This window comes from Plectrocnemia conspersa, unplaced genomic scaffold (genome assembly GCF_051122295.1).
Source record: "Plectrocnemia conspersa isolate PC_06_02 unplaced genomic scaffold, ASM5112229v1 ptg000006l, whole genome shotgun sequence".
Taxonomy (NCBI): Eukaryota; Metazoa; Arthropoda; class Insecta; order Trichoptera; family Polycentropodidae; genus Plectrocnemia; species Plectrocnemia conspersa.
In genome coordinates, this window is record NW_028277170.1 from 18,642,329 (window position 1) to 18,670,130 (window position 27,802).

General features: G+C 28.1%; 1 protein-coding gene across 2 annotated transcripts; it reads right to left on the reverse strand.

Moving 5' to 3' along the window:
• Positions 1-9: 9 nt before the first annotated feature.
• Positions 10-27,802, reverse strand: LOC148234427 (voltage-gated potassium channel subunit beta-2-like). 2 transcript variants are annotated; one of them, XM_088187908.1, is made up of 15 exons: positions 27,561-27,802; positions 24,637-25,112; positions 17,513-17,586; positions 13,567-13,797; positions 12,169-12,265; positions 11,966-12,093; positions 11,297-11,376; positions 10,333-10,465; positions 7,871-8,004; positions 7,697-7,802; positions 7,507-7,622; positions 6,528-6,664; positions 6,303-6,453; positions 5,966-6,065; positions 10-725 (listed from the first exon to the last, which is right to left on the reverse strand). In XM_088187908.1, the coding sequence occupies exons 2-13, from the start codon at positions 24,906-24,908 to the stop codon at positions 6,363-6,365; spliced, it is 1,599 nt and encodes a 532-aa protein (XP_088044034.1). In that variant the 5' UTR covers positions 24,909-25,112; positions 27,561-27,802; the 3' UTR covers positions 10-725; positions 5,966-6,065; positions 6,303-6,362. The 2 variants fall into 2 exon arrangements, with proteins under 2 accessions (XP_088044034.1, XP_088044033.1); XM_088187907.1 differs by having other exon boundaries at positions 10-711; positions 27,561-27,757.

Genomic DNA, 27,802 nt, shown 5'->3' on the forward strand with positions numbered 1-27,802 from the left:
AGCCCTATGTTTGTTTTTTTAAATGTTTGTTTAGAACATTTTTCGGATTATGCGATAATCAAAACGTCGTAAGTGCCTTTACGATGTATCGAAAAAATCCGAAAATTGTGCGTTTTATGTAGTTTTCACTCATATTTTGTCACTTATTCGGCATCTCACATAACATCACTTTGTAACATCACAGAACGAGTTTCCATATTTTTTACATCGACACAACAGCGTGCACTGAATAAAAGCTTTTGTCAAGTGTTGTGTAGAATGCCACATAAGCGTTTTATATGTTTTTTATTAGCTTTTTTTTAATTTGAAAAAAGCATAATCATTAACTGTTTGTGTAAGCAATGTGTTCTTCAAAAGCACTACTTTGCAAGGCAGTGAATGTCTTTTACTTTTTAGCGTACGTGCTGGGGTGGTGGTAGTACGTGACACAGCTTTGTGAGTTTCAATACATTTTTTTTATACACAAATGCAATTTTTAATAATATCCAAGTGCAAAGTGTAAAATGTTTATTTGTGTTTAGACGTCGCATGGACTAGTGGCTTCGGCACGTGAGACACGCCTTCCATCCTTCATCGGTATCGCGTGACTGGACAATGACCTCTGGATAGAGCCGCTTAGTTTTGCACTCTCTGATTTTGACTTTTTCACTTTGTTTCCTCCGTCGGCTGGTGTTTTCCCTTTTCCTTCGCGGGTTTGCGCAACCCCGTCGGCTAAACCAAAACATCTATTAAAATTTACCAATCCAGTCGGTAAGCAAGGATAAGCACATTACGTGGGGTACCCAAAAAGAGTGAAGGATAACCTTTAAACACGATATTACTTATTATACTGATGATGCAGAAACACCCCGTTCCAAACAATCTAATTAGGACCTATTCACTTTCAAGATTCGGCGGATATTTACAACATTCAACGTGTGATCATCTCATTTTCTTCAATTTCTGCCGTTGTTCAATGGAAGGGATACACCGACGTAGATAGGGACGCAGTTTGTCGTTTTTATTTATATATATATATACGCTGATTCTTAAAAGTGAACAGACCATAAATTAAATATACAATCTTGGAAAGAGAAATGATTGCTGAACAGAGGCGCTTTTGCATCTAATCCACCCCAATGTAGATCAGACGCAAAAATCTTTCTATACATTTATTTTGATTATACATATCTGATATTCCTTATGAGATGTTTTTACAACCATTGCTAAAAACCAATGAAACCATAGATGACGGATGAAATCCTTAATTTAAACAGATGTCTGTCAAATGCATAAAGATATAAAATCTTTAAAATAAACATCTCTAACATTAAAAGATAAACTGAAACGTTGGAAGGAATACATTAAAGAGATTTCGTTGAATATAGAGAAGCTTTTCAGGATGCTAATGAATAGATTAATAAAAGACCGGTAATCGCTTTTCTTATATACGGAGTGCAGATATGAAAAGTAGAGAGATTTGAGATGTGGATCTCAAAATTTATTGGGTGTATAGAATCACGAATATTGAAAAGAACGAAATGTTAACATCGTGATAAAAATGCTTTAATATCTCTGATATATTATTGGAAGATCAAAATAAAAACTATATCTCTAAACTCATCATTCAGGGGAAAGTAAGCGGAAAAAGTGTAAACAGACGTCATTCTCATAACTATGCAATTTGAGTTAATGTTAGTTTGTGTGCAATTCAACGCGTTACTACCGTGTAAACACAATCAACAACTACTAAGTGAGTAGTGAGACACTGGACTGAAATCAACGGCTGTAAAACAGATAATTATATGTTATTAATTATAAATTATTATTATAGCTTAAAATTATTAGACTCAGTTTTATTTTAATTATTAATATGTGAGATTAGAAAAATATGGTAAAACCTAACCATTGTTAATCGATCTGAATCATAACTTTGTAGGGTTTTAACGCCGGACACAATTGTATCTAGCATTTTGGCCACAACGGACAATAATATAGGACGCAATCGCGACGGATTGTCGACACTCAGTAAAGAGTGCTTCATTAAATATTTTTTGGAGATATCTGAGATATTTTCTATCAACAAGGATTACTTTGTTAGCTAATATTTCAGACAGTAAAGCCATTATCGAAGACGCTATAAAATAACGTATAATTCAGAATTCGAAAAATTTGTCACAAAGACTTGCTAAAAGCCTATATAATTATTCGTTTTATTTAATTGTAAATTTCTAAGAACGGTTATTACCGCATTTGCAAAAAGTACTGACAAAATTCTGTCAGTGCAAGCAAAAAAATGCGCTGTATCCTTATGCACATCATTGTCAAATCTACTTATTTTTTAACAGTCTAAATTGATTTTGATAAAACAATAATAATAGTCTGATTTTGCCCCAAATCATCACAATGGCAAAGAATGAAAATGACGAAAAACTTCCCCCGATTCCTAAAGGATGTATGAGCTCAAACATTGTGTATTGAACTCTTTATAGTTAAGAACTATATAATAGCAAGTATCGACCGAGACGAGCCAAGGAAGCAGCCTCTTTACACATCTACGTCAGATTCAGTATACTAAAAGTACAACCCATTTATCAGGGACTACGTGACATAAGACTACAAAACAAACTTACTCATAATTGCTAATTTTAAAAGAAATAACCTAATAAATACTTTGTGCGGATTAGAGAATTTTACAACATGGTAAAACATAATATATTAAATTTATTTTTAACTTATTTTAGAACTAATTGAAAGTCATATGTTCAATAAAACTACTTCTGTGCTGTGTGCAAATACAGTGTGCTTGCAACTTTAATTTTGATTTATTAGAAAGTGAGTGTTTATGAATTAAATAAAAAGTTTAAAAATTTAAGGAACTGCAAAATTTAACTCCGTTATTATTTTCTTACTTTAAAAATACTGACAATATAACATATCTTTCAGTTTGCTAACAATATGTTTAATCTGAAAAGCCATCAAAGATAAAATTAAAACACATTAAAAATATTTTAATGAAAAAATCTAACGCGTTCCTTAATAAGATTTAAATCGTTTTCTTTCCTTCAACTTATAATATGTGTGGCTTTTTATAATGTATCTACAAAAAATACACTCATCCCTCGATTTACGCGGTAGATACGTTCCAGAAAATATCGCGTAAATCAAGGCACAGAATAAAATAAACAAACAACATTTTCAGCGACACGGGGAGTGGAAGACGTTCCAGATGTAGGTCAAATGAAAACAGTGGAAGTAATGCATGCGTTTTTACATCGCCGCGCTACATGTGTGAAACCAAATATATTTCATTTGGAGTATTTTAAAAATATGTAAAAATAATATTAACAGCAGTTGTGAAATATAACAACTACTGTATAGGAAATGGATCGTGAGTCAGCCTTAAATAACATTCTTTCGATCTAATCGATATTTTGATGGTATAGATATGGTTTAGATTCACAAAAAAAATACAGAATAATTCCTTTGTGTGGAGTCATAGGAAACTGAAAAAATTAAACTACTGCTTTCAATGAAGTTATTAAAATAACATATTTTTTTTGCAAAATATGATCATGAATTGCAGTTGTGGAAACAACATACAATAATTTGCTTTTGTTTCGCCATAGTTTCGCTACACCCTTTACCACCCAAAGGAGATAACGATGTTTTTTTGGAACCGCTTTAAATAAATCGCGATAAAAATAATAAATATAGAGAATATTGGCTCATCGAAAGAACTTTCAGAGAAATTCCGTCCCTTCGCTTGGCGCCAGGGACATCAATCGTTTTGTGCCACACCTGACGGTAGAATTTGAGTCTTCGAGCAGAGTAAAAATATAGCTCTTAAAGTATTAGCTAATGTAGGGCTAAACAAAAGTCTCTAAACTAACTAAGGCCTCTTTGCAATCTAATCATTTAACCCAAGTTCCAGAATACTTCTATACACCAAAAAATAATTTTAATTCTGATATATAAATTCTGCAAAATATTTTTAATTATTATTAATATAATTTAAATATACTCTATATTAAACAATTTATTATCAAAAAATAAAATGCATAATATCGACAATTTAAGTCGAATTAATACTATTAATAAAGATAGTATTCATACTGAACATATACAAATCATTTAATGTCTTGAAAATTTTATCTTAGAAATATTATTATAGTTATTAATAAAACATGTTTAAATAAAAAATAATCTGGAAGTAAATACTTTATTTATTATATAAAGATTCGCTAAATTTTGGAAGCATTAATTTATCTATCGAATTTTCGGTGAAATTTTAATTTTTCAGGAAAACAAGAAACATATTGAAAATTGTATAAACTTTAAATGTTTCTACTGAACCCGTCTCATTAATATTCATTAAAATATTTTCCTATTTTCTGTACAATATAAATACATATTATAGATCTAATTTATTTCTAATACAAATACTATCATATATATAATATAAAAAGGTTTAGTACTCTTTGTCTAAATCTACTGATTTTACTACCTATATATTATTAAAAAACGCAATGTTTTACATATTATTGAATTTCATTATAATTATCTCTAAATTTGTCAGTTGATTTATAGCTATTGAGCTGGTAAAAAGTAATTAATCTATAGAAACGTTTTTTTACTAATGAATTTAAGCAACATAAATCTTTAGCTGGCACTTATATAAAAATATTACACAAAATAAATATATTTCTATAAAAAGGCTGGCTATATACATAAACTAATTTGTCTTTAAGTCAATACCTGTTAACAGTGTGAAGCTATTATTTTATAAGAAATTTAATCATATCTTGCTATTACTTGACTTAAAGGTAAAGAAAAATTTAGAAACGTCAGTAGTAAGTCGTATTAAGTTTACTAATTTAATATCAGTGCTTTGAAAATATAACTACTTAACATTTCTTTCATTGTTTTATATATACCGTACTTTTATTACGTTTAGTAAAAAAACTTTTCTTTTTGTAATAAAATATTTATATTACATTTTAATAAAAATTAAAAAATATATAGAACATTTCGAGATTTATAATAATATATTTTTTATATAAATATCGAAAGATTTTTGCGTAAGTTCATAAATCCAGTTTATGGATTGTTTTATAAGATAATCTTATGCAATAATTATTGTTTGATAATACTTAGGATTCTGTTTTGATAACTCAAGTTGTTTTTAATATAAATATCTTCGTTTTAGTTTTGAAGATATTTACCATCAAAATATATTAATTTAACTAAAAATAATAATTTAAAGTTTAACTTAAATTATATAATCATGCCTTCAAACATATAATTTAGAAAGTAATTTTATTTTTAACCTGTAGAAAATATGTAAATATAGAACGCAGATTATTTTTTATACTTCGTCTATCTATATTCAAAGATTTAGATTCATATAAATCATTTAATGAGTCTTAAAATCTAAGAACAAAACTGCGCTAGACGAATTACTAAAAAATAGTTTTAATTTGTTTATTTATATTCTTTATAACATTATTAACTAAGTCTCACTTTCTACCGTTACTTATATAGTGAAACATATTATTTAGTCCTTAATATATATACAAAGTATATGAACAATATTTCAAACTATTGTACATTACTTATTATATTAAAAAATAATATGTAAATAATATTTTTTTTAATTAATAAAAAAAATCTGTCCTATTCTAACGCCTCTCTTTTTGGGTACTCCACGTATGTTTATTAATAATATATTTAAAAAATAATAAAAATTAAATAATAATAAATAATAATGATAATATTTACTTATGATAAATAAATATGAAATCTACAATATATTTAGCATCATAAATATGGGTTTAATTTGCCTGCGCTGCTATAATTCAATGTAAAAAAGCATATTAGATAATTTAGCATATATAATAAATATTCAATTAATATACAATAATTACATATACGAATATATTACAACAATGCCTCAAAATAGCACGATTCAATAATTATGTTTTACCTTTTTCGATATCAACGTGAGATGAAGCTTTACGGCATACAACTTCGCCAGCGTTATTAAGAAAATATTGTGTTTTGCCTTCTTTGGAAGCAAGCGAGTCCTGAAATTTGCAAAAAATATATTAATGCTCTCAATAATGAGTAAATATCTAACTGGAGTTCTGTAGAAAAGGCGACTTTATTATATATAATAATATTAATAACATTTAATGGAAATACTGATGTATCAATGTATGACACGATTATGAATGCTATGAACAACAAAATTATTATTATCGATGGTTTTCTTTTAATTATGTGTATATATGTTATAGAGTGTATATTATGTAAAAATATACTTTGGATTTTTTTTCTGCGGATTTTTGCGATGCGGTATCTCCACTGCCGCGCCACAACAGTCACTGGAGCTCACAAAAGGCATTTGATTTCTGCTCTTTGGTTGGGGTCTCCACGACTGCCTCTCCTGCTTCCAAACCCACATCTTTGGGACTGAAAAATAGAATACAAACCATTTAGAATACCTAAATTCACTCATGTCTTTACTATTAGTATATATAACCAACCTATCTAAACGCGGAACAGCACCAGCTTGCTGTTGTCCTCTCAGAGCCAATGTTGAGATAATAGGAGGTCTCTGAGGCTTATTATCTAGGATCCTTTCGATTTCTGCCATGGTAGAAGGCGAAAGTTGCGGCAAAATCTGTAAGAATATATATATATATATATATATATATATATATATATATATATATATATATATTAATTTATTTCGATTCTTTAAAAATAATTATTAAAACTAAAACAGAAAGACATAAAACTTCACTTGAAATAGCTTTGGATATATTAGTGGTAAGTAATATCATATTTTTTTGAATATGGATACTATAATGTATGCTAAAACTTTAAATGGCCGCATGGATGATGAAATAAAGGATGTGTAAGTGTTTCGCTGGTCCTTCGAATCTCTGTTATGAGGGTCAATATCACACAATAATAAAAATAACGCTACCTAATTATAGTAGAGAGGAGTTTCAATAGTGTTGTATGGACATATAATATGATATGATCAGATCATTTAATCATTTAAGAAAACATACTTAACAACTAAATCCCTGAAGTACAAGTGACAAATTTAAAACTTTAAGCTCACAATGAAATTAAAAATAATTCGGTTCAGATAAAATATATGTATGCTTTTAGACAAAGGAAAAACTTTAATAATGACAAATAACACAGAAACATATTATAAAAATTTGTGTAGGACCATAAAAATATTACATACAAGAATGATTGTCTACACAATAGCCAAATAAAATATTAGAAAGCCATCAATTACAACATAAACTAACATGAGTAAGCTTTGTTTAAATTATCCTTTGTAAATGTCGGATGGACACCATCAACGAACTTCACTTAAGAGATGATTTAGAGGTAAAGCTAGTCCCCAATGCGATTAGCTCCTAATTGGCCTCGTATTCTATTCATCTAAACTCTTGTGTGACTTGACTATGCGTATCCTTCGAAATTTTATTTTATAAGCACCTGCAATGCATGTATATTTTCATACAACTGTTCAACAGTCACAGCTCCCAGCAGCAAACAATGTACTGACTCATTTTTCAAACACCATGCGACTGCCAACTGCGATACTGTGCAATCTGCAGGAATAGATTACATTTTACATTTAATAGAATTGTTTGAAAAAAATATAGCTTATTAAATATACACTGACTTAAGCTAGTTGCTAACTCGGTGATCTCCCTCAACTTTTCGCAATACCTTCTCGGCTCATCTAACTGTCCCCTTTCTCTTGTTCCTGTACTCTGGAAATTTGCGGTCTGTAGAAAATATAATATTTAATAATACGTTTCACACCAGATATATATGTTTGTATAAAATATCTTACTTCTACAGCAGTTTCATCTTCAGCCCAGCTGAAAGAACTATACTTCCTGTTGAATCTGGATCTCGCAAATATGCTAGGTGCATCCTCGCGAGATAGCCCTTTGCCAGTGGTTATGGCTGACCATACCATCAAACCTGAAAATAAAAATATAGCATTAATAAATTTAAAATAACTAACAAAACAAAACATAAAAATACACCGCAATAAAATAATTCAAAAAAATTAGTCGCTTTTTTTTAATTAATTTGCGTGTCTTGTGTTTTAATTGACATTATATTTTTTAAATATATTATGAACATTCTATAAATTCCGCAAAACTGGAATTAAAGCGAATAAATTGATTATTCACGTCACGCTATCAAAAATATTTTTGGCCGGCTCAGTGAAAATAGTATTTTTTTGGATAAATAATTAGATACAATTTAATATGTAAGCTAAAATAATAACACAAGCACAATATGCAAAATCTGTTTTGGGACAAGTATGCCAACCCCTTTGCTATTTATAGCTGCAGATTTTAATAAAGAAATTCTCAAATGGAAACATATTATACTAAGAAACTAATAATAGAGGCAACAATGATATATTCAAGGGCGCGAGAATCGCCAATAAATTGTTAAAGTGACAAGCGCTCCGCATAAGTCGAGCATCATCGACGCCTTATCGCATACTTCAGCGATATGCATTAAAAATCTACATCCTTGTTCGAACGTTCATCTCAAGTCGTCGACGAAATATTTATGCTTAAAACACATTTCTGGGCTGTCGAGCAAATCGATTCTAGGTCTTTTTGTAAAAGGAGCGAATCCGAATTTGTGAAAAAAAAAACACTTCTAGGACAACAGCATTTTTAGCTAAGTTTTCAACACAGCGTTATAATTTGATTTTTGAACGTTTAAAAAATATTAGACTTGAGAGAAAATATTCAAAGAATGTAAATAAGTAGCAGTAAATTCAGTTATTTGATCTGAAAATTCAGATCAAATACAGATTGAGCAAATACAGATAGATTGTATTATCAATTATTTGACAACTAGATTTAATGCAGCAAAATAAATATATATTAAATTTAGTTTCATGTGCTTATTCCTAAAAGAAAATCTAGAAAAAAAACAGTTTCGAATCTATCCCAAAAATATTTTTAAAAATATGTCACTTCAGTAAAATCATATTGGAATACATTTTCACAAGTAGATATATACCAGCAAAAATATAAAGGATCTGGCAGTTGCTAGTATTATACAATTATATGATTTCAATTTTTCTACAATATATTTAATAATATATATATATTTACTTACTTATTATTATTTATTTACATATGATATATAAATGTTACAGCGAATGTGTATTTTTGTGGTAAAGTTATATTTTCACTATTTAAGTCTAAATATATTTTCACTAGTAGATATATATTTCTACTAGGGAAAATATAATTTAACTGATAGGCGCTAATATGCTGCTCTAACTCAGTTTGACAGTTGCGAAACGTCCACTTGTTTTCAAACCCAAACCTAACCTAATGAATGTTTTAAAATTAATTATAGTTTTAAAACTTTCATTAGTTCAAGTCCAAAATACAAACTAACCCAACTCATCTCTCAGAGAAAAATAAGCGGAAGAATATGCAGAAACAGACATTGCATCTCACATATTGCTCCACAGTTTGTCTGCATTTCTATATTATGTTTTAAAAATATGGTAGCTATCCTTACCGATATTACTATTGGACTTTTAATATAACAGAGCTAATCAAAGTATTTTCAAATCGAATTTTAGTCAATAAGAGAGCGCAAAAAAAATATCACTTCTCAGAAGTCAAAAATTCACGACAAAAGATATAAAATCGTGTCAAAAACAGTAAATAGCATAAAATACCTTTAAAAAATTGCTAGTTTATGATTGAAACGCGGATTTTTTTTGGCCTTAAAAAATAAAAATGAGAATAATTAAATAAATTAAATAGTTACTCAGGTTAATGGCTCATGCCAAGGAACTGGGAAATAAAATATTAGACACTATATAGATTAGTAAAAATAATACATTATCACATCACGGTGACACACTTAATTTGAACGACTAAAAAATGTTTTACTTTACATTTAGATTTTTCATTGTTCTACCTCAAATTATAGCAATAATAAATATATAATCGTTTATTAATTAGTCGAATTATTTTTCAAATTTTATTTTGCCAAATATTCGTTAAAAACATGTGATTTAACGAGCCGATCATATGACGGGCTTCGCGGTGGCGACCTGACTCAGCTGTTCATCATATGATGCGCATAGCGTGGAATGGGTTAAAAATATTTAATACGACTTTTTCAAAATGTTTCACTAAATAGTTTTATTATCCAGCTTGGAATATGTCACCAGTGGTCTCTAATTATATGCTTTTTTTTACTGTAATCGCAACTCAGACAGTCTTGGTTTATACATTTAGCCGACATTTTACTGACCTACGCCTATTTTGTTGTACAACTCTGGCATGTAGAGTTCTGGTTTTTCTCTGCAGAACATATGATACTCCGTCTGCTCCACAATCGGCGTGACACAGTTGAACTGACGACAATTCGTGTAAGCCTCCATGACCTAAAATTCAATTATTAAATTTAATTAGTTATGATTTATTTATTTATAAAAAAAAACATCTAAAAAATCATCGCGTGCCAGTTAGTAAAATTTAGACAAATTCGCGTTGAGCAACGCAAGCAAATTAATATTTCCTGTCAATCACTCGTTAACCAATCTTTAGTAAATCAATTAATAGCATCGTTTATTCAGTTCGAGATTGACAAGAACACTCCGTTCCATCCTATATTTTAACTAACCTCTATTTCTAACCCATGTTATACATTATTATCTTTTGCAATCAAAATTAATATATTTATATTTTTATACACATATGTAAAACGGTTTATGCGTATTTATATCAAGGCCAATGCGGACGCCATCCAAAAATCTTTGACCCATATAACTTTTTTCAACATTTTCCTACGATGGAGATTTTTCCACCCGTCCCACTTTTCATGGGTTTGAAACTGTGCCAAAATGATTGTTGCCTTATTTCTGGCGCAGGTTTGCCATTTCAGTCTTACATGCTAAAAACTATGTGGAGTTTTTGGAGTAACATCGTTTCAAATATAGCCGATCGTAAATATGAATGATATAATACATATAATATGGCCACATCTAGAGTATTTGGCAGAGCGCCACAGACGTACACACACAATTACACAGAGAGAGAGGGAGAGAGAGAATTAATTAAATTTAATTTATTGGTATAAATGCGAAATGAAAATATAGGTATCTAAATTAACCAGCAGTTAAAACATGAAGTTTATCTAACAAATAGTTATCTATTTTAAAATGTACAGAACGATACACAAATATAAATATAAATAATCATATGTATTACATTACCTCGGCGGCTGACCAGCGTGCCGTCCCCCAGTACATTGCCCATCCTTTGTTTATTATGTGATTCATGGCTCTCACCAGCTCTGAAAAAGAGAGCAGAAATATTTTATTTAAAAATAAAAATCAACGGCGGATTTGATACATAAAATACGAGATATATTTATAAGAATGTTTATTTATTTATTGTAATTTTTACGTAGCAAAAAACAGATGTTAGTTCAAAGCGCTACAACCGTGCAAACACAATCAACAACCAATAAATAAATTATAAGACAGATATCACTATTAATATATTTTTTGTATATTGTTTTTTGACCATTGTGACGCATTGCGGTAACCTTAATTTAATTAAAATAAATGAAAAATATGATACATTTACTGTTAAAAATATTTTTTTAAAACGTAATCCTTCAATAATCTCAACTTATTTGAATATGAATCAATAATTCGACGCTTGTTGGCACGTTTTCAGCATCAGTAATGGATCTAACACGTTTTGAACGAATTGGATCAATGCTTTCAAGAGTGTACTTTAAAAACATTGATCTAAAAATGCCAAGTTAAAAATAAAATTTATATTTAAATAAAATAAATTACTGACAATAGCACTAATTTATTATTAATTAATTATTTTCGAATACAAAGATGGTAATAATTATGAATTGAGCTTACCTTCCATTGGACACATATGATCTACTTTATGCAATATCACAATATCGATATAATCGACTTGGAGTCGCTCCAAAGATCCTTTAACACTTTCGATGATATGTTTTCTGGATAAGCCGCGCTCATCGCATCTTTTTTGGGAGAAAAAAATAAACATTTTATTTTTGTACAAACTATATGCATATATAGAACATTAACATCCTTACTTAGTGCTCCAATACACTTTGGTTGTTATGATGATGCTCGATCTTTTGAAGTTCCTGCGCTGCAGAATCTTCCCTAATTCGATCTCAGCGCGAGTACCTATAAGTATTACAATATATAAAGTAGAGATGGGAATATACATACATTTCTCGATACTCGAATCAAATCCCTTTAATTATATAATTATTAATTACTTATTGAGTGTAAATGTACAAAACCATATCTTTTGCATTTGTTATGTATATATTTTTTGGGTCATTTATGATTAGCGATTAACTACATTTCGCATCATAACTCATTAGTGTATGTAAAAATTATATGATTTATGTAAAAATATCGCAGATCTTAAATTTTGTGTTAAAATATTAAGACTTAAATAAAAATCGCTATAAAAGTCTCAATATTTCTTTATAAAGCTACAGTTTGTAGTGATTTATGTATTTATTGTAGTGGTTTTTAAAAAAAATTAATGTTCCATTGTGATAAAAAGCTATTAACAGCATTTCGCTATATAAAATACGAGGTGTGATAAAAAATACAGTGAATGAATTTTTATAGCAGTAACTGCTAACGCTACATCCATCCGTTAAGATAGTCAGTGTCAAGGTTGAACAAGTTGTGAATTGTTAGCCAGCTTCCAGAGCCGGAAGAGTGAAGTTGTGTTTGAAGCGCATCATGGATTTCGAACAACTTGTTACATTAAGTTGCAAAAAAGTGCCAAAGAAGCTCATGAAATCATAAAATCAGTGTATGGCGTAAATGTTGTGACTCTGAAGACTGTTTACAGGTAAGCGGAAATGAGTCAGTTGAAGGCGAGCAACGGACAAAAATAGACAATTGAATATTCGAGAGCTTACCGAAGAACTAAAGATCTTGTACGAGTCCGTGCAAAGCTTTTTAACCGATAATTTGCAAATGAGATGAGTGAGTGCGAAATTTGTTCCAAAACTTTTGACTGACGAACAGAAGGAAAATCGTATGTCAGTTTGCACGGAATTGAAGGATCGTCTTGATGCAGATCCAGACTTCATAGTCAAAATTATAACTGGAGATGAAGGTTGAGTGTATGGCTATGACCCTGAGACGAAAATTCAGGGTTCCAATGGTAAAGGAGTGGCTCTCCTCGCACGCAAATCGAATCTCAACTTCATGTTAATTTTTTTTCGAAACGCTCCGAAAATTAGATGTTTTCTTAACTGTGATATTGTATTTTAAATCACTAGAATCGAGATATCGAGAGAATCAAAAACCCATCCCCACATAATATACATACACAAATTAATATAAAATATAATCGCTAAGCGAGATTATATGCATAGTGTATACATGTTATAGAACCGCATTTTGTACATACATACATTTCGCAAAAATGTGAATATGTTATAGCGATTGATGTGTACCTGAATGCGCTTCCGAGAGATCGAATAGGTTGATTCCAGAATCCAATGCCAAATTGATGATTTCCTCGGAAGTTTCTTCCGAGACTGTGGGTCCAAATACGGCCCAAGTGCCCAAACCAACGTTGGACACCCTGAGACCGGATTTTCCCAGATTCTTGTATCGCAGACCTGGAGTCACTGATGTATGCATGCTGAGATGATTGCCGACGTACGATGCGCCTAACCTTGTGGCTGAAATTATTATTATTATTATTATTAATATATATATCGCAAAATTACAATTTGAATATTTTTTCTAATGGGTAAATCATACAATGACAACAAATATCCAAGGCATCAACTGGCAGTAACATGGATTTATAGGAGGGAAAATGATGGAAAAGAGACAAAAATTGCAGACAAATTTAACAATCAAATATGCATAAGAAGTATTATATGAAATATTCAATAAAGATGTTAAGATAGGTGTAAGGTAAGAAGATCCGAACGATTTACATATATTTGGACTAATATTCAGGATGACATTGTAGTCTATAGAAACTATTCAATATTTGTAAAGATAATAAGAAATTTATTGTAGAACTAAATAAACAATATCTTGATAGAATTAAGTACATAAATCAAGTATAATTTTAAGGAAATGTAATGAATATGTAATAGAAAAATACGGTATTAAAAATATTGAGAAGAGTAATAAGAGAGTGTTTTAAGAATTAGATTTATAAACTAAAACATGAACCAATAAATATGGAAAGTTATAGGGGAATTTGGAGCAAATGATACTGCAGGGAATTATGTTAGGTCCATTATTGTTGTGTAATAAAGTATGGAAATATATGTATAGTAAAAATTAATATGATGAAAGTTTGATATGAAATTGAATACAAGCCATACTAAACTATTGTTATTAAATAGTAAGAGAGATAATAAAAAATGTTATTATGAGTATATAATGTTAATAAATTGAGATTTAAAAATCTCGTTAAATATTATAATAAAATTGATTAAATACACATTAACTAAACATACATAAAAAAAAACACCTTTAAAATAATAAGATACATTATTTTATCTTAAAAAATACAAATATTGTTAAACAAAGCAATTATATGTATTTTTAACAAACACAAAATATATTATCAATGAAAAATGCAGGGTTTATTATTACCAGAATATTAATAAACATATACTAAATATTAGAAATAAATTCACACATGTAATTTAAAAACAAAATATCTGTGAAGATGAGCAATATAATAATAAAGTAATTAAAAAATCTATTATTAAAATAACAGAGAAAATTATAGTTAAATATAATATAATAAATCATTTAGCTACAATAAATAAACTATGTATATTAAGGTTTAATATAAATAGTTTCAACACTGTTTTTTTTTCTATTACCAATTTTTCATTTTAAAATTTAACTGTGGAAAGATAGCTTAAGAAACATAATTATTTCTAAAGATAAACTTGTCAATTTTTTTAACACATCTATGACTAAAAAGCTTAATTTTAGGTTTTAAGATTATTTATAAAATATTAATAATGATGTAAACTAAAACAACTATAATTCTATTTTTTGACCGAGTCCTTAAATTATATATGGACGACACCAAACAATTTCAAAACAAAAAATTCGTCCGAAGATGGCTGATGTGATCCAGCCGAAATATCGCGGTAAAATATATATATATTATTTTTGAAATCTCTGGATTCATCGCGATTTTTGCTTACTTGTATTCTATATTACGGCCATGATCACGAATAAGGTCAAGGACAAGAGCGGTAGTTGCGAATAATTCGTGATCATGGCCGGAAAATCACGGCCGAAATATAAAATACAAGTAAGCAAAAATCGCGATGAATGCCGGATTAAAAAATATATATATATATATGTATTGTATATATATATTACCTACGGTTCTATTTATGAATTTGTTTACGTAATGGACCTTATAATGTCAATAAATAAGCAGTGGGAAAAAAATATTAATATGTGTACGGTAGGGATGCAACTTAAATTCGACAGTTACAAATGACTTAAAAATTGCTTAACAAGCAAAATATCATTATTATTATTATTAAAGCATGATTAAGATCTCGATGAAGATAAAAAAATATCCAATCGAATGAATGCTTTTAATTTGTAGTTTTTTTAGCTATAATTCGTATTTGCAATTATTAGTAATTGTTATAACGAATATATACGACAAAAACTTTTTTAGGTATTACAAAATATTTTAAATGAGAATGTGAAATACGTAAAATAAATAAATAGGTCACAGTATCACGTAATCCAATTTTGGAAGCATATTATGTAAGCTTATAAGTTCATAATTTATAAAACTTATAACAAAGGTTTTATCTAATGTATGATATACTTATAACTTGAAATGAGCTTTTATTTAATGTTTTTTTTAAGTCCTAAAAGTCAAACTTTATGTGGTATTTCTTTTAACAACTGCTTTACTTTTAAGAATCAAAACTTTTAAGCCTATGCCACATATGATATGTTATTAAAAAATATTTTAATTATGTATAAATAAAATTCTAAAATCGTATTATATACCGCATTGTATAATAAAAATAATTTTCCTATAACTATGTAATAAATAAGCTTAATACAATAACAAAAAAATAAATATTTAGTATCGTATTTGTTAAAAAATCAGATTAATATATTAAAAAACAGAAAGTTCATGAAGAATATAAAAGTATTCGAATAATGGTAAAAAAACGTTGTATTTTATAACTTACAAAAGCTTACAAAATCTTTAATAAAATATTGTTTTTTTTTACCCGCGACTAACCTCATGCGTTTTTATATTTATGAAATAAAAATAATACACTAAAATAATCGATAGAATGTATCACAAGTTCACAGCATCTTTCAGTTATCTCATAAACATCAATTACACACATTTTTAAACATAACACTAGCTTAAAAATAAATTTAAAAATAACATATAATTTGCATTCATATTATATACAAGAAAATAAACTCCTTACAGCACTGACACCGAGAATCAGGTAGATTTCGCCTGTGTGTAAAAGGAAAAGATTTTTTAATTTTTCAATAATAAAATATTTATTAACCCTTTATTATTTTTCAGAAACGTTAGACTGATATCTGGTTTAAAATAAGCATATTTTAGTGTCACAAAGATTTTTTAAAATAGTTTTTATATCAAAATTGAACTTAAAGCGCAAACGCAATTAATAGTTTATTTCACAATTAAAAGCACTTTTAAACAATTAATAATATATATATTGCTTAACTCATATATTTATATAAAATAATAAAACACTAACCTTATCACAATGGCACATGTTTAATTCATCTCATGAACATCACTTAATCACACATTTTAAAATAAAAGAGCATTCAGATATATCAGTAGTTTAAGAAGTAATTGAACAAAGGCACTAAATTGCGTTGGAATACTATGTTTTAACTTATATATAAATTAAAAAATTATAATCCATGAATTACATCATCACATCACTTTATCACATTTTTAGAAATATCACGCTGAAAAATAGTAAATAAATAAAATAATTAAAGGCACTACATGTTACACAAAAATAATACGTTGAACTCATATTTAAATAGAACAACATAATCACTGGATTATATCACAAAGGCGCAGCATCCTCTCATTCTTGAACTTCACTTAATTTTTATTTTAACAAAACATTATTTTTTAAATAACACGAGCATAAAATTTTCATTTTAAAATGTAAAAAGTATATTATAATTATTTTAGATAACGGTTTAGATAGAACAACGCTAGAGATAGGTCGAACCCGTGCAGTGCGCCGATAACGTAATGCGACTGCATGCGCACTAGATAAGGATGTTTAAATATTTTTCGAAAATGATTTATGAATCACAGTGTATGGTATATGTATTAAAAAAAAAAATTTGCTAAGCTAGATGTACCTTGGTCGAGCATCTGCTGGGAAGTGGCGCTGAAATCGTCCATGCAGTCCAGGGAAGCTATCGGAGCACGGCACCTACACACACACATATGATGTAATTAGTTGATACGTGTATGTTCTATATACGTGTGTATGTGTATACATAGCAATTTATTCTCTAAATTATATTTATCTAAAAAATCTATATCTAAAAGAAACACATCAATGCCGGCAAATTAATTGATCGATCCAATTTCTCATGACTCCTCTCCAAAACGAAGTATTATATTATATAAGCGGAAATATTATATTATTATTATTTTATACATACATTTATTGTACTAATAATACAAAAAACTTCATTGATTAGTTGTAGAATACTTCACATAATAAGAGTTACAACATCACTTTATTTTAATCAGAGTTTCCGTTCCGGTAAATAAAAATTGTAAAAAAAAATACAAATTGCATGTTCGAGTAAGATTTAAACACAAGACTTTAATTTATAAGAAATAGCTCTTGCTAGTACTCCATCTTAGTTTTTTTTAAATCCGTCTGAAGGCAGCAAGAATTGCAAAGACACTGCAATTATAATGTGGTACATTTAGCTGCGCAAAGAGAAATTTTAATCACATTTTACTAAATCGTATTAAGTCAATCGATGACTTTTACTTCTGCTTTACTTATATGGCTACTTAAGATTTACAATGTAAATATATCAATCGTTGTTTTTAGAGCTACCAAAATAAAAAATATAAATACTTTTAAATAATAAATACAAAAAAACTACAAAAGCTATTTAATGTTTTATTCAATAAAAGTTGCAATTACTTCGTTCAAATTTTATTTAACAATCATAAAAATAAGATGATTTTAGTTTACGTACCTAAAAGGAACAAAGTTCAACATAACACCAGTGTAGTAAAACTATAAATATCATTGCTGTCGAACTTATGCAACTACAAACGTTGAATAGTCCAACAAGATGTTTTTCTAATGAAAATAAATAATTCAGCTTAGGAATAAAAATAAAAAAGAAACGTTGATCATCTCCCTTTTCCCGATCGTATTTAAATCAATAATTTTAGACCTTAATTTCACTAATACGTGTTATATTTATTTTTAAACAGCACATGATTCATATAAAAGTATATACTAAAGGCAATATAGTAGTCTTTCAACCCAAAATAAATTATTTAAAATTACAACTTTAATAAAATTTTAATATTTATTTAATATTCAATTTAATTATATTTGCATTATAATTAGTTACGCAAGACTTGTTAAAAGGGTCATAAAATATATTTGTGTCCCTTAAAAAATGCAAATGGTATATATCGATAGATTAAAAGTTTGTATTTTAATATTTATTTTAGAATATTATTGACTTATTGACATTTTTTCAATATTTTTTTAAAACAAAATGGAGGATAAGATAGTAATTTATATAAAATAAGCTTGAAGTCGATATGATTTAAGCTACGACAATTGTCATACCTTTAAATTATACTTAATTCCACCTAAATAGCAAAAAATATGTTTTATTTTATTTTAATTTATATTTAGAAAGTTAAATGAAAATATAATTAAAAGTAGTATGTAGACCATCCGAACAAATGTATAAAGTACTTAGTGGTAATGAGAAAATGTTTTGTCGTATATCCGCGTTAAAAGCGCAATAAACAAAAATTCTCAATCAATGCATTGACAACTGTAGCAGGTAGAATGCGAAAAGAACAAATACCGAATCTTAATGTGTAAGAAAAAATAAGTCTGATTTCATCCAAACACACGCCATGTAACAAACGATCCAAAATATAGAGTTCAACCTGATATTTGGGAGCAAATATATTGATGCATGTATTTTTAACAAACTAAAAAATGTTACTAAAAACACCACGATTTTTTTTTGTGAAACGTTGAAAAAAATAAATAAGATTAATATTTACAATATTTTTAAAGCAGCTTTAAAATAAACATTGTCACTTCATAGAGGTTTTTTAAAACCAAAACGTTTCAACAAATATACTTTTCAGTATCTTGTGATATTTTTGCTAAAGCAACATAAAAATTTTGCTTTTTTATAATAACATTTGATCTGATTTTTACTAAAAAAATGATGATCAATTTAAAGCAGCTTTTGAGACCACATTTTTAAGACCCCGGTGTTTCGACAAAAAGGGTTTCCACCATCTTGTGAAATATTATCAACAGAAATTTTTATAACATATTTAACCTGCTCTAAGAATAAAATAAGTTATATAAGAGGGCGTAAAAATGTACAATCTACAACAGTAAAAATACATCAATAAAAATTTGGCAACATAAATGCCCATTTCAAAAGAGCGAAATAGTTTAATTGTATATATTTGTATTCCGTGTTTATTAATAGTAAATAAGAAAATTATTGATTTGCGTTAATTTTGTGCGATGTAAAAAAAGTATTGCTCAAAAAAATACCACCAGATGATGCTGAAAGATATTTTTGGCGAAATATCGTGAACCTAAAAAAACATAATATTATTTAAGTTCGAGTCTTTTCACAATTATCGTTTTTGTTAATATTTTATTAGAAACAACGTCTTGTAAATATAAGTACGATTCAAATTATTGCTATTTTTGCATTTGTTAATTGCATTTTGCTAATTTAACTGCACGTTAGATATTTAAAAAGAAAACATTAATATATGACATAATAATAAATGAAATTTTTAAAAGTATTACCACATTACAGAGAAAATAAAATTGGAAAAAAACACGTAATTAAGTCCTAACTTTAAAAAATATATTATAAAATAAGCTATGTTCAATAGTAGTACTGATTATTACTTTATTAGTATTGTGATTGAAGAATTTTTATTACCGTCAAAAGAACACAAACGAATCGCTTCTTTAAATAAGCAATGCTAAATAACTCGACCTTTACAATTGAAGATAATGTAACTGTATACCATAGTAACTATTAACAGTAACTATGTTTAAATTATAAATACTATAACTAGTTTGCTCTTTTAAAATTATATTTTTCGGAACATTAGATATTTTATTTTTATTAATTAAAATTTTTCTCTAATATAATATATTATACCCAACATTAAAAACAATGAAGTCAGTTAAATAGTGAAACAAATATTTCATATAGATAATTGACACTGTTCTATCTCAAAATTTTAGTATCTTTATTAGTGCTTTGGTTGATTTAAATAATTACATCCTATGACATTTTCCAGCTTTCGCAGATAAAATGAACAAAAAAAGGACAACGTTTTACGACAATACAATGTAGATAAGATAAAAGCAAATTGAGCAAAATATAATATCAAATAGTGCATTGCATAATCATTGTGCAGATTGTGAGAAACGCTGAAATAAGTATTTTGTATTATGTAGATTAAAATTTAACAATAAATAAATTCTTCTTATTTTGTATTTTTGACATTGAATTATTTTAAGGTAAAACATAATACTTTAAAATAACCTCAAATGCAACAGCACTGTGAAGAAAAAATATGGATAATAGTTATTTGATTATCGTATTCAGAAATATCACTAGAAGCATTTATTGATTTGCTACAAAAATAAAAGTGTTCAAAAGGGAAGAGAGTTATTTAATTGATTTAATATTAGTAATTGGACGTATACTAAACATCGACAATTGAGTTAGAGTTACAATTAGATTTTAGACTTATTTTGTGTAATATTCTTTAAAATCTGATTTTTAAGTGAAAAAATCACATTTTTGTTACAAAATATACGTTATAACTTAATGAGCACATTTGATGATGATTTATAAAAACACACTTACTAATTGCAAATACAATTAATAATTAAGAGCTTAACAAGTTCATTGTTGTAATAAGAATTTTCGACTTGCGAAACAAGTTTATTCGACACGTCGATGCTATATAAGTGCACTTGACGGTCGTATAAAATGCACCTTTTAGATAAATCTTAATAAACGACAGTCAGTGCAATACAAATACCGACAAGTCACAATTATTAGGTGACAAATCTACAGCTGTTTAAATTAAATTATAACCGTTACTCAAAAGAGCAGTATTGTAAAAATGCAACAAACAACACGCTTCCACTCTAAAGTATTAAATTTGGCTAAAAGTCAAGTGTAGAGTGAGAAAATATTTGTGTGAAATGTGTGTTAAAAGCATAAAGTTAATTTATTATACAAACGTTCGTGACGATCGGAAATTCAAAGGTATTAGGTAAATGCATATATAAATGAGCCATAAACAAAAGTCATTTTGAGCATTTAAATATATATATTTATAGTATATAAAATCATCTCAGCTACGCCAAATAATTCACGAACCGTGAGAAAAATACTTGTCGCACATACGCGTTAGAAGCGCAATAAACAAAATTTTATTAGTCAATAAATGTTGATGTACGTTTTAAAATTAAACTACTTTTTTTACTTTTTTTTTACACGAATAAAATAAAATATTTTTTAATAATTTTTTTACTTTTTTCTCTATGATTATTTTTATTTTTTTCAATATGCATGAACCGTGAGAAAAAATACTTGTCGCATATACGCGGTAAAAGCGTAATAAACAAAAATGCTAGTAGTCTTTACGACCAACAAATGCCATAATAATTTAAGCAAGTAGAATGCGAAAAGGACAAGTGTTGCCAAAGCTCTGTCTGTTTAAATTTAACGGATATAATAAAAACGACAAAAAAAACAAATCTTAAATATTCAATAACAATCAAACTTCCTTCATCTCGATCAAGCGCATACATAGTGCATTTCGTTCACTTTTATTTATAATTTACTTGTTCATCTGAATACGCACTAATTGAGACAAAAATCGAGCAGCAGCCATTTCCCACTTTACGTCAAAATCCATAGTTGAATTAAGTAATTACACAAATTGTAAGTGATTAAAAAAATATTAATAAGAAATATTCGGACTATTGAAATATAGACTAAAAAATACTGTTTGAATAATGTTATAAAAATAACAATAAAAATCAAAAGAATCGTTATTATTAATATTTACTTTAATTTAAAAAATAATAGATTATTACGTGATTCAGAATATAAATAAGTACAAAGTTTAATTTTAAATACACCTTCTGTCAAAAAGAACTTTTTAATCAATACATATAATGTTTAATTAAAATTAAACATTATATGTATTGATTAAAAAGAAAAAAAATATCAGCCATTGAAAAAGTCCACAGCTACACATTATTAACTAAAAATATGAGTGATTTATGAAATTTTGTTTTTTATTCAATATTTTTTTTGTCAGCTATTAATTGTAATGAAAATGGCTATTATAAATAATATAAAAAAATAAAATAAATGTCGCAAACCAAAAAGACACAGTTACCGTGTTTTAAAAATTTTAATATTTAAAATATTAAAGTACAAATATTAGCAAAAACTATACGAATAATTGGATAATTATTTGAACAACAGATACCTATATATTTGTTATTCAGATTATGTGAAGGGATATCTCACTTAATTTAATAAAACTAATAATTTTAAGAATGTCCACTATTACATCCCATGTTCAATTTTTTTTTACTAGTAACCGATTTAATTTTTTTATGAAATGCAATAAAAATTGCAGTACAGCACGTGATATACACAATGCGGTCAATGGTATGACGCACGTCGGAACTACACGCGAAGTCTTATTTTATTTCATTTAATTTAATTAACAATATATTTTTTTAATTGAAAAAATACGCAAGAAAATCAATATAAAACAGGAGTGGCATATTTTCAATGAACAGTGGAAAACAACATTTTTTTAAATCAATTTATATAACAAGGTCATTTGTGTTCTCTTAATGGCAGTATAGCGGTGCTATAATTAAAATATAATAATTTTTGAGATACTGAAAAATTTCAGTTTTGGGTTTCGAGTCACGATCGCGTCCATTTCGAATAACCATAATTTTAATTTTTGCAATGAAAATGTCATTTCATTGCGCTTATTTTAATATAATTTCACAATACTTTTTTCAGTTTATGTTTTAGTAATATCAAATTCAGTTTTATTATATTTTTTTCTTTAAATTGGGGTATTGAATTCAAGACGAGCAATAGGCAAATTAGAGTTTTAGCTTACGGTAAAGTAGCAGAAACTGCTCGTAAACTAATAAGCAATGATTTTTTGTGGGTTCTGTTAATAAACATACGAAGCGATGATACTTCCAAAAAAGATTAAATTAAAATTAAGAAATTAAGGGGCGTCTTTAGTTGAATCACAACTACGCAAAACAATTAAAGAGCTTGCAAAAAATCTGAAGCTAAAAAAAACTGTAACAAATGTAATGGCAAATTTAAAAACGAATGTGATATGTACAAGATTGATACAGTCTTACCGTAGACCGCATCTATCAATTTACTGTGGATTAAATATCTGATTAAAATTCTGTTCCATATGTTATTAACTGGATAACCAATAATCACAGAGTACCAACAGATACCAGAGTGAAAAATAAATCCAAAGAGAACGTATCTGATAATAAAGCAGCCATGTGGACACTAAATTGATTTATTTTATATTTTTATTTTTTACGCTTTGTTTTATTACTTTATTTTAAATAAAAGAATATACAACTATTATGATGTAAGGGGGATCTTATTCTTGAAACTCGCGTTAATTACTCTGAGCAAATATGATTATTCATCAATAATGATAAACTAGACAATAATGAAAACACACAAAGGCTCTCGTTACGACTAGAAAAAAGCGTCACATAAATAGCACGCAAAAATTCTCTGGTGGATTGAATGAATATTTGTTTGTTACGAAACGGTCACGGGAAACAATATATCACCGTAAGGCCACAATATTCCCGTTGCGTAATTTGACCTCGGAGATATCTATCAAGCAAGTGTCATGTTTTAAAATCGTATACTTATATGAAGCACTCTCCGAAGGAGTAATACCTGACAATTTAAAAATTGCTACTATTATACCTATACCAAAAATAAAAAATAGTAAAATTGCAAGTAAAAATTACAATTATATTCTAATATTTTTTTATTCAATATTTGAATAGTTTAAAACTACGATTAATTGAGTTCTTGTCGTAACTTAATTATGTACATATTGAACTCGAAATGTCATTAAAAAAACTACAGATGTTATTAAAAGTTACCTGTAGATGGTCGGAGCCAAGTTGGAGTCTTCGCTCGTGTTGTCTGCATTGTTGTCATTGCTTGGTGCTTGGCTCAGCGGAGTGATGGTTGCAGCAGATGCGGAGTTGGCTGTCGTCAGGTTCAAGTGAGTTGATGCCGAGACATGATTGCACAGGACAACCTGCGACATCTTACGGTGGAAGCCTAGGGAGTGATTCTGCGGCGGCGGCTGATGGTGGTGATGGTGATGATTGGATGTTGTTGGCGATGTGTTCAGGCAAACGTTTATCATAACAGGCAAAGTTCAATGTACGCTTATCGTGTGGAAGAGTCTCAGACCCAGATCAAGAGTTCAAATTGGCCATTGTGTTACACGGGTAACAAACCACCAAAAAACAAAACCATAGAATATTTTTTTTAGTGAACCTTGTCTTATAATTTAATTAATTGTTATTTTTCACAGCACCGTTTATTATGGACGAATTATTTTTCTAATCTGTGGATAAGAAGAAACATTTATTTTATTAACTGAAATACATTATTCAAACTACACACTATATATATATTTTAAATATGGACAGATTTTATATTATTTTTATTAAAAGTTAACCCTTTACCTGCCATGATCCTCATTTGGTGTACCCATTTTAGTGCTCTGCAGCTGATAATATTGCAATTGGCAACACAGTTTATTGTCGCAAAATATATTCGCAAATGATTCGGTATTATGGCCATCATTATCTCAAACAATTTATAAAAGGGAAACCAAGCAATGGGCGGTGTGTTGAGGCGAAACCGGATATTGCTACAATGCTGAATTATATCAAGGGAGATAAGAGGGAGATTATCAAATGATGTGACCAGACACGCCAGTCATAATGAATCATATTTATAAAATCGATATTCCATCCAATCGTTCTTTTATTTTAATAACTTTTTTACCAATTTTGAGTTGCTGAAAATGTAAAATGTTAACTGGTACAGTACGATATAACTGTCCAATAAAATATGAAAAAAAAATTAATGGTGAAGTTTAACCCTATCGCCGCGGTTGATATTTTTGCGCGCGTTGATATGTGGGGGGCGGCACATATTCATACCATGTTTTTTTAAAGTGATATAAGTGATTTACAGTCTTAAGTTTTTGCGACATATAGGTGCCCAAAGAGTACTGGTGATTTTCTTGTTGACTTCAATAGAAGCCATCCTTGGTGACAGGTTTTAATGTATAATTAGAAAAAATAAGTAGATGGTCAAAACTGAATAGAAACTCGTACTAATCAATATATGGGAGATGTGGATGAACTAGATTGGAGCATAAATAAATATAAGATAAAAAACCGTGGTGGGAAAAGGCTATTTTTTATTTTTACAAATGTTATCGATTAAAATGTAGTAAACTTATATGCCCTATATTGTATTTCTAATGAAACCATTCCCCTGAATGAATTTATAAAGAGTATTCCGAAAAATGCAGACTTTCATATATTTATAATCGTATTCATAAAGAAGTAAGAAGTTATCCCAATGGACGTTACATAGTAAATAAAGAAGGTGTGTACAAAAAAGTACGTTACTTAAATATGCCATGATCCCCAATTGCAAATATTTATTTATTAATATATTTTTTAAAGAAGTGATTTTTTCGTTATTCAGTTAAATAACACATCTGATAGGTAATGGGTTAAGTATGTATATTATATATCATTAAATATATTTGATATGATTTTATTATTAATATTTTGAAATATATCTAATCAGATTTTTAGTCACAGCTTTTGAAACTGAAGTAAAAAATTAATATATACATATATGAATACGTCAGATTCATTGGATTAATTATCTGATATATATCATTAATATTCATCAAATATATATTTTAATATTAATTTTATACAGCTTTTATAATATCTAATTAGTTCTTATAAATATCTAAGCACATCAGATTGTTAGATTTTTATTTAATTTTTTAAAAGCTAATAATTAATTCGAGTGAATATATATGATTAATATAAACAGATTTTATATAATTAAATTAAAAAAATTAATGTTAATATTATATGGCGTTAAAAATCTAAACTGATTTTATTAATATTATTTATAAATATATATAATGATGTCAAAATGCTAAATTTTTAGACACAGCTTCAAATAGAAACTGAAGTAAAAGTTTAAAGCAAACATATATAGATACCTCAGATTTATTGGATTAGTTCCAATAATATAATAAAAATCTGATACATATTTATTGTATGGATTTATTTTATTCACTAAATATATATTTGAATGAATAAGAATTTATTAATAATTTTGTATAACTTTTAATATATTTAATTATGTATTAATAATATTGTATTTATAAATATATAAGATCAAATCAGATTGTTATATATTTTTTTCACAGCTTCAACTAGAAAATTAAATACAGTAGAATATACGCATATATGAATACGTCAGATTTCATTGTTAAATCAAAAAAATAAAAAATCTGATATATTGTACATATATCAATTCAAATAAGATATATATGATAATATATAGAATAAATCAATATGAGTTGATCGATTTTATATTTCACATCAGATTATGCGCTCTGAAACTGAAGTGAAAAGTTTGATACAAATTTATATACATATGTCAGAATTCAATAATGTGATAACACGCCTAATGGTAAATTGCAATAATAAAAGCTAAATCCAACTTGCTGGATGATACGTAAACTCCCGGAGCTTTGTGTGTTTTTTTATTTCATTCTGACATCCGATTTGGGTCAAATTTGCGCGGCACGAGGATATTGATTTTCGAGAGCGGTAGCTTTGCGGAATATTTCAGCGCACACGGTATTCACGGTTATGCTTTTAATTCAAACTATAAAATTAAAGTGCTTAGTTAAGCTTCAACTATAATATAGTAGATAGTTGCAGCTTGACTATAAAATACTCGCCTTATTGGATTGCTTTTGTATACTATTCTTTTTTCTATGTCTCACTCCAAAGCGGACGCGGAAGCTCCTGCTCTCGTCAGATTTCGGCCCAGGTCAATCTAACTGATAATAGTCGTGCTTTCATTCAACCCAAAGTGTACTATGTGATAGCAAGGCCCGGAGCACGGTCCTTGTGTGGCAACAAGATGGACCGGACTACCGCAGGAATAACGCGCAACGCTGGCCTTATCTAACCCCCTTCT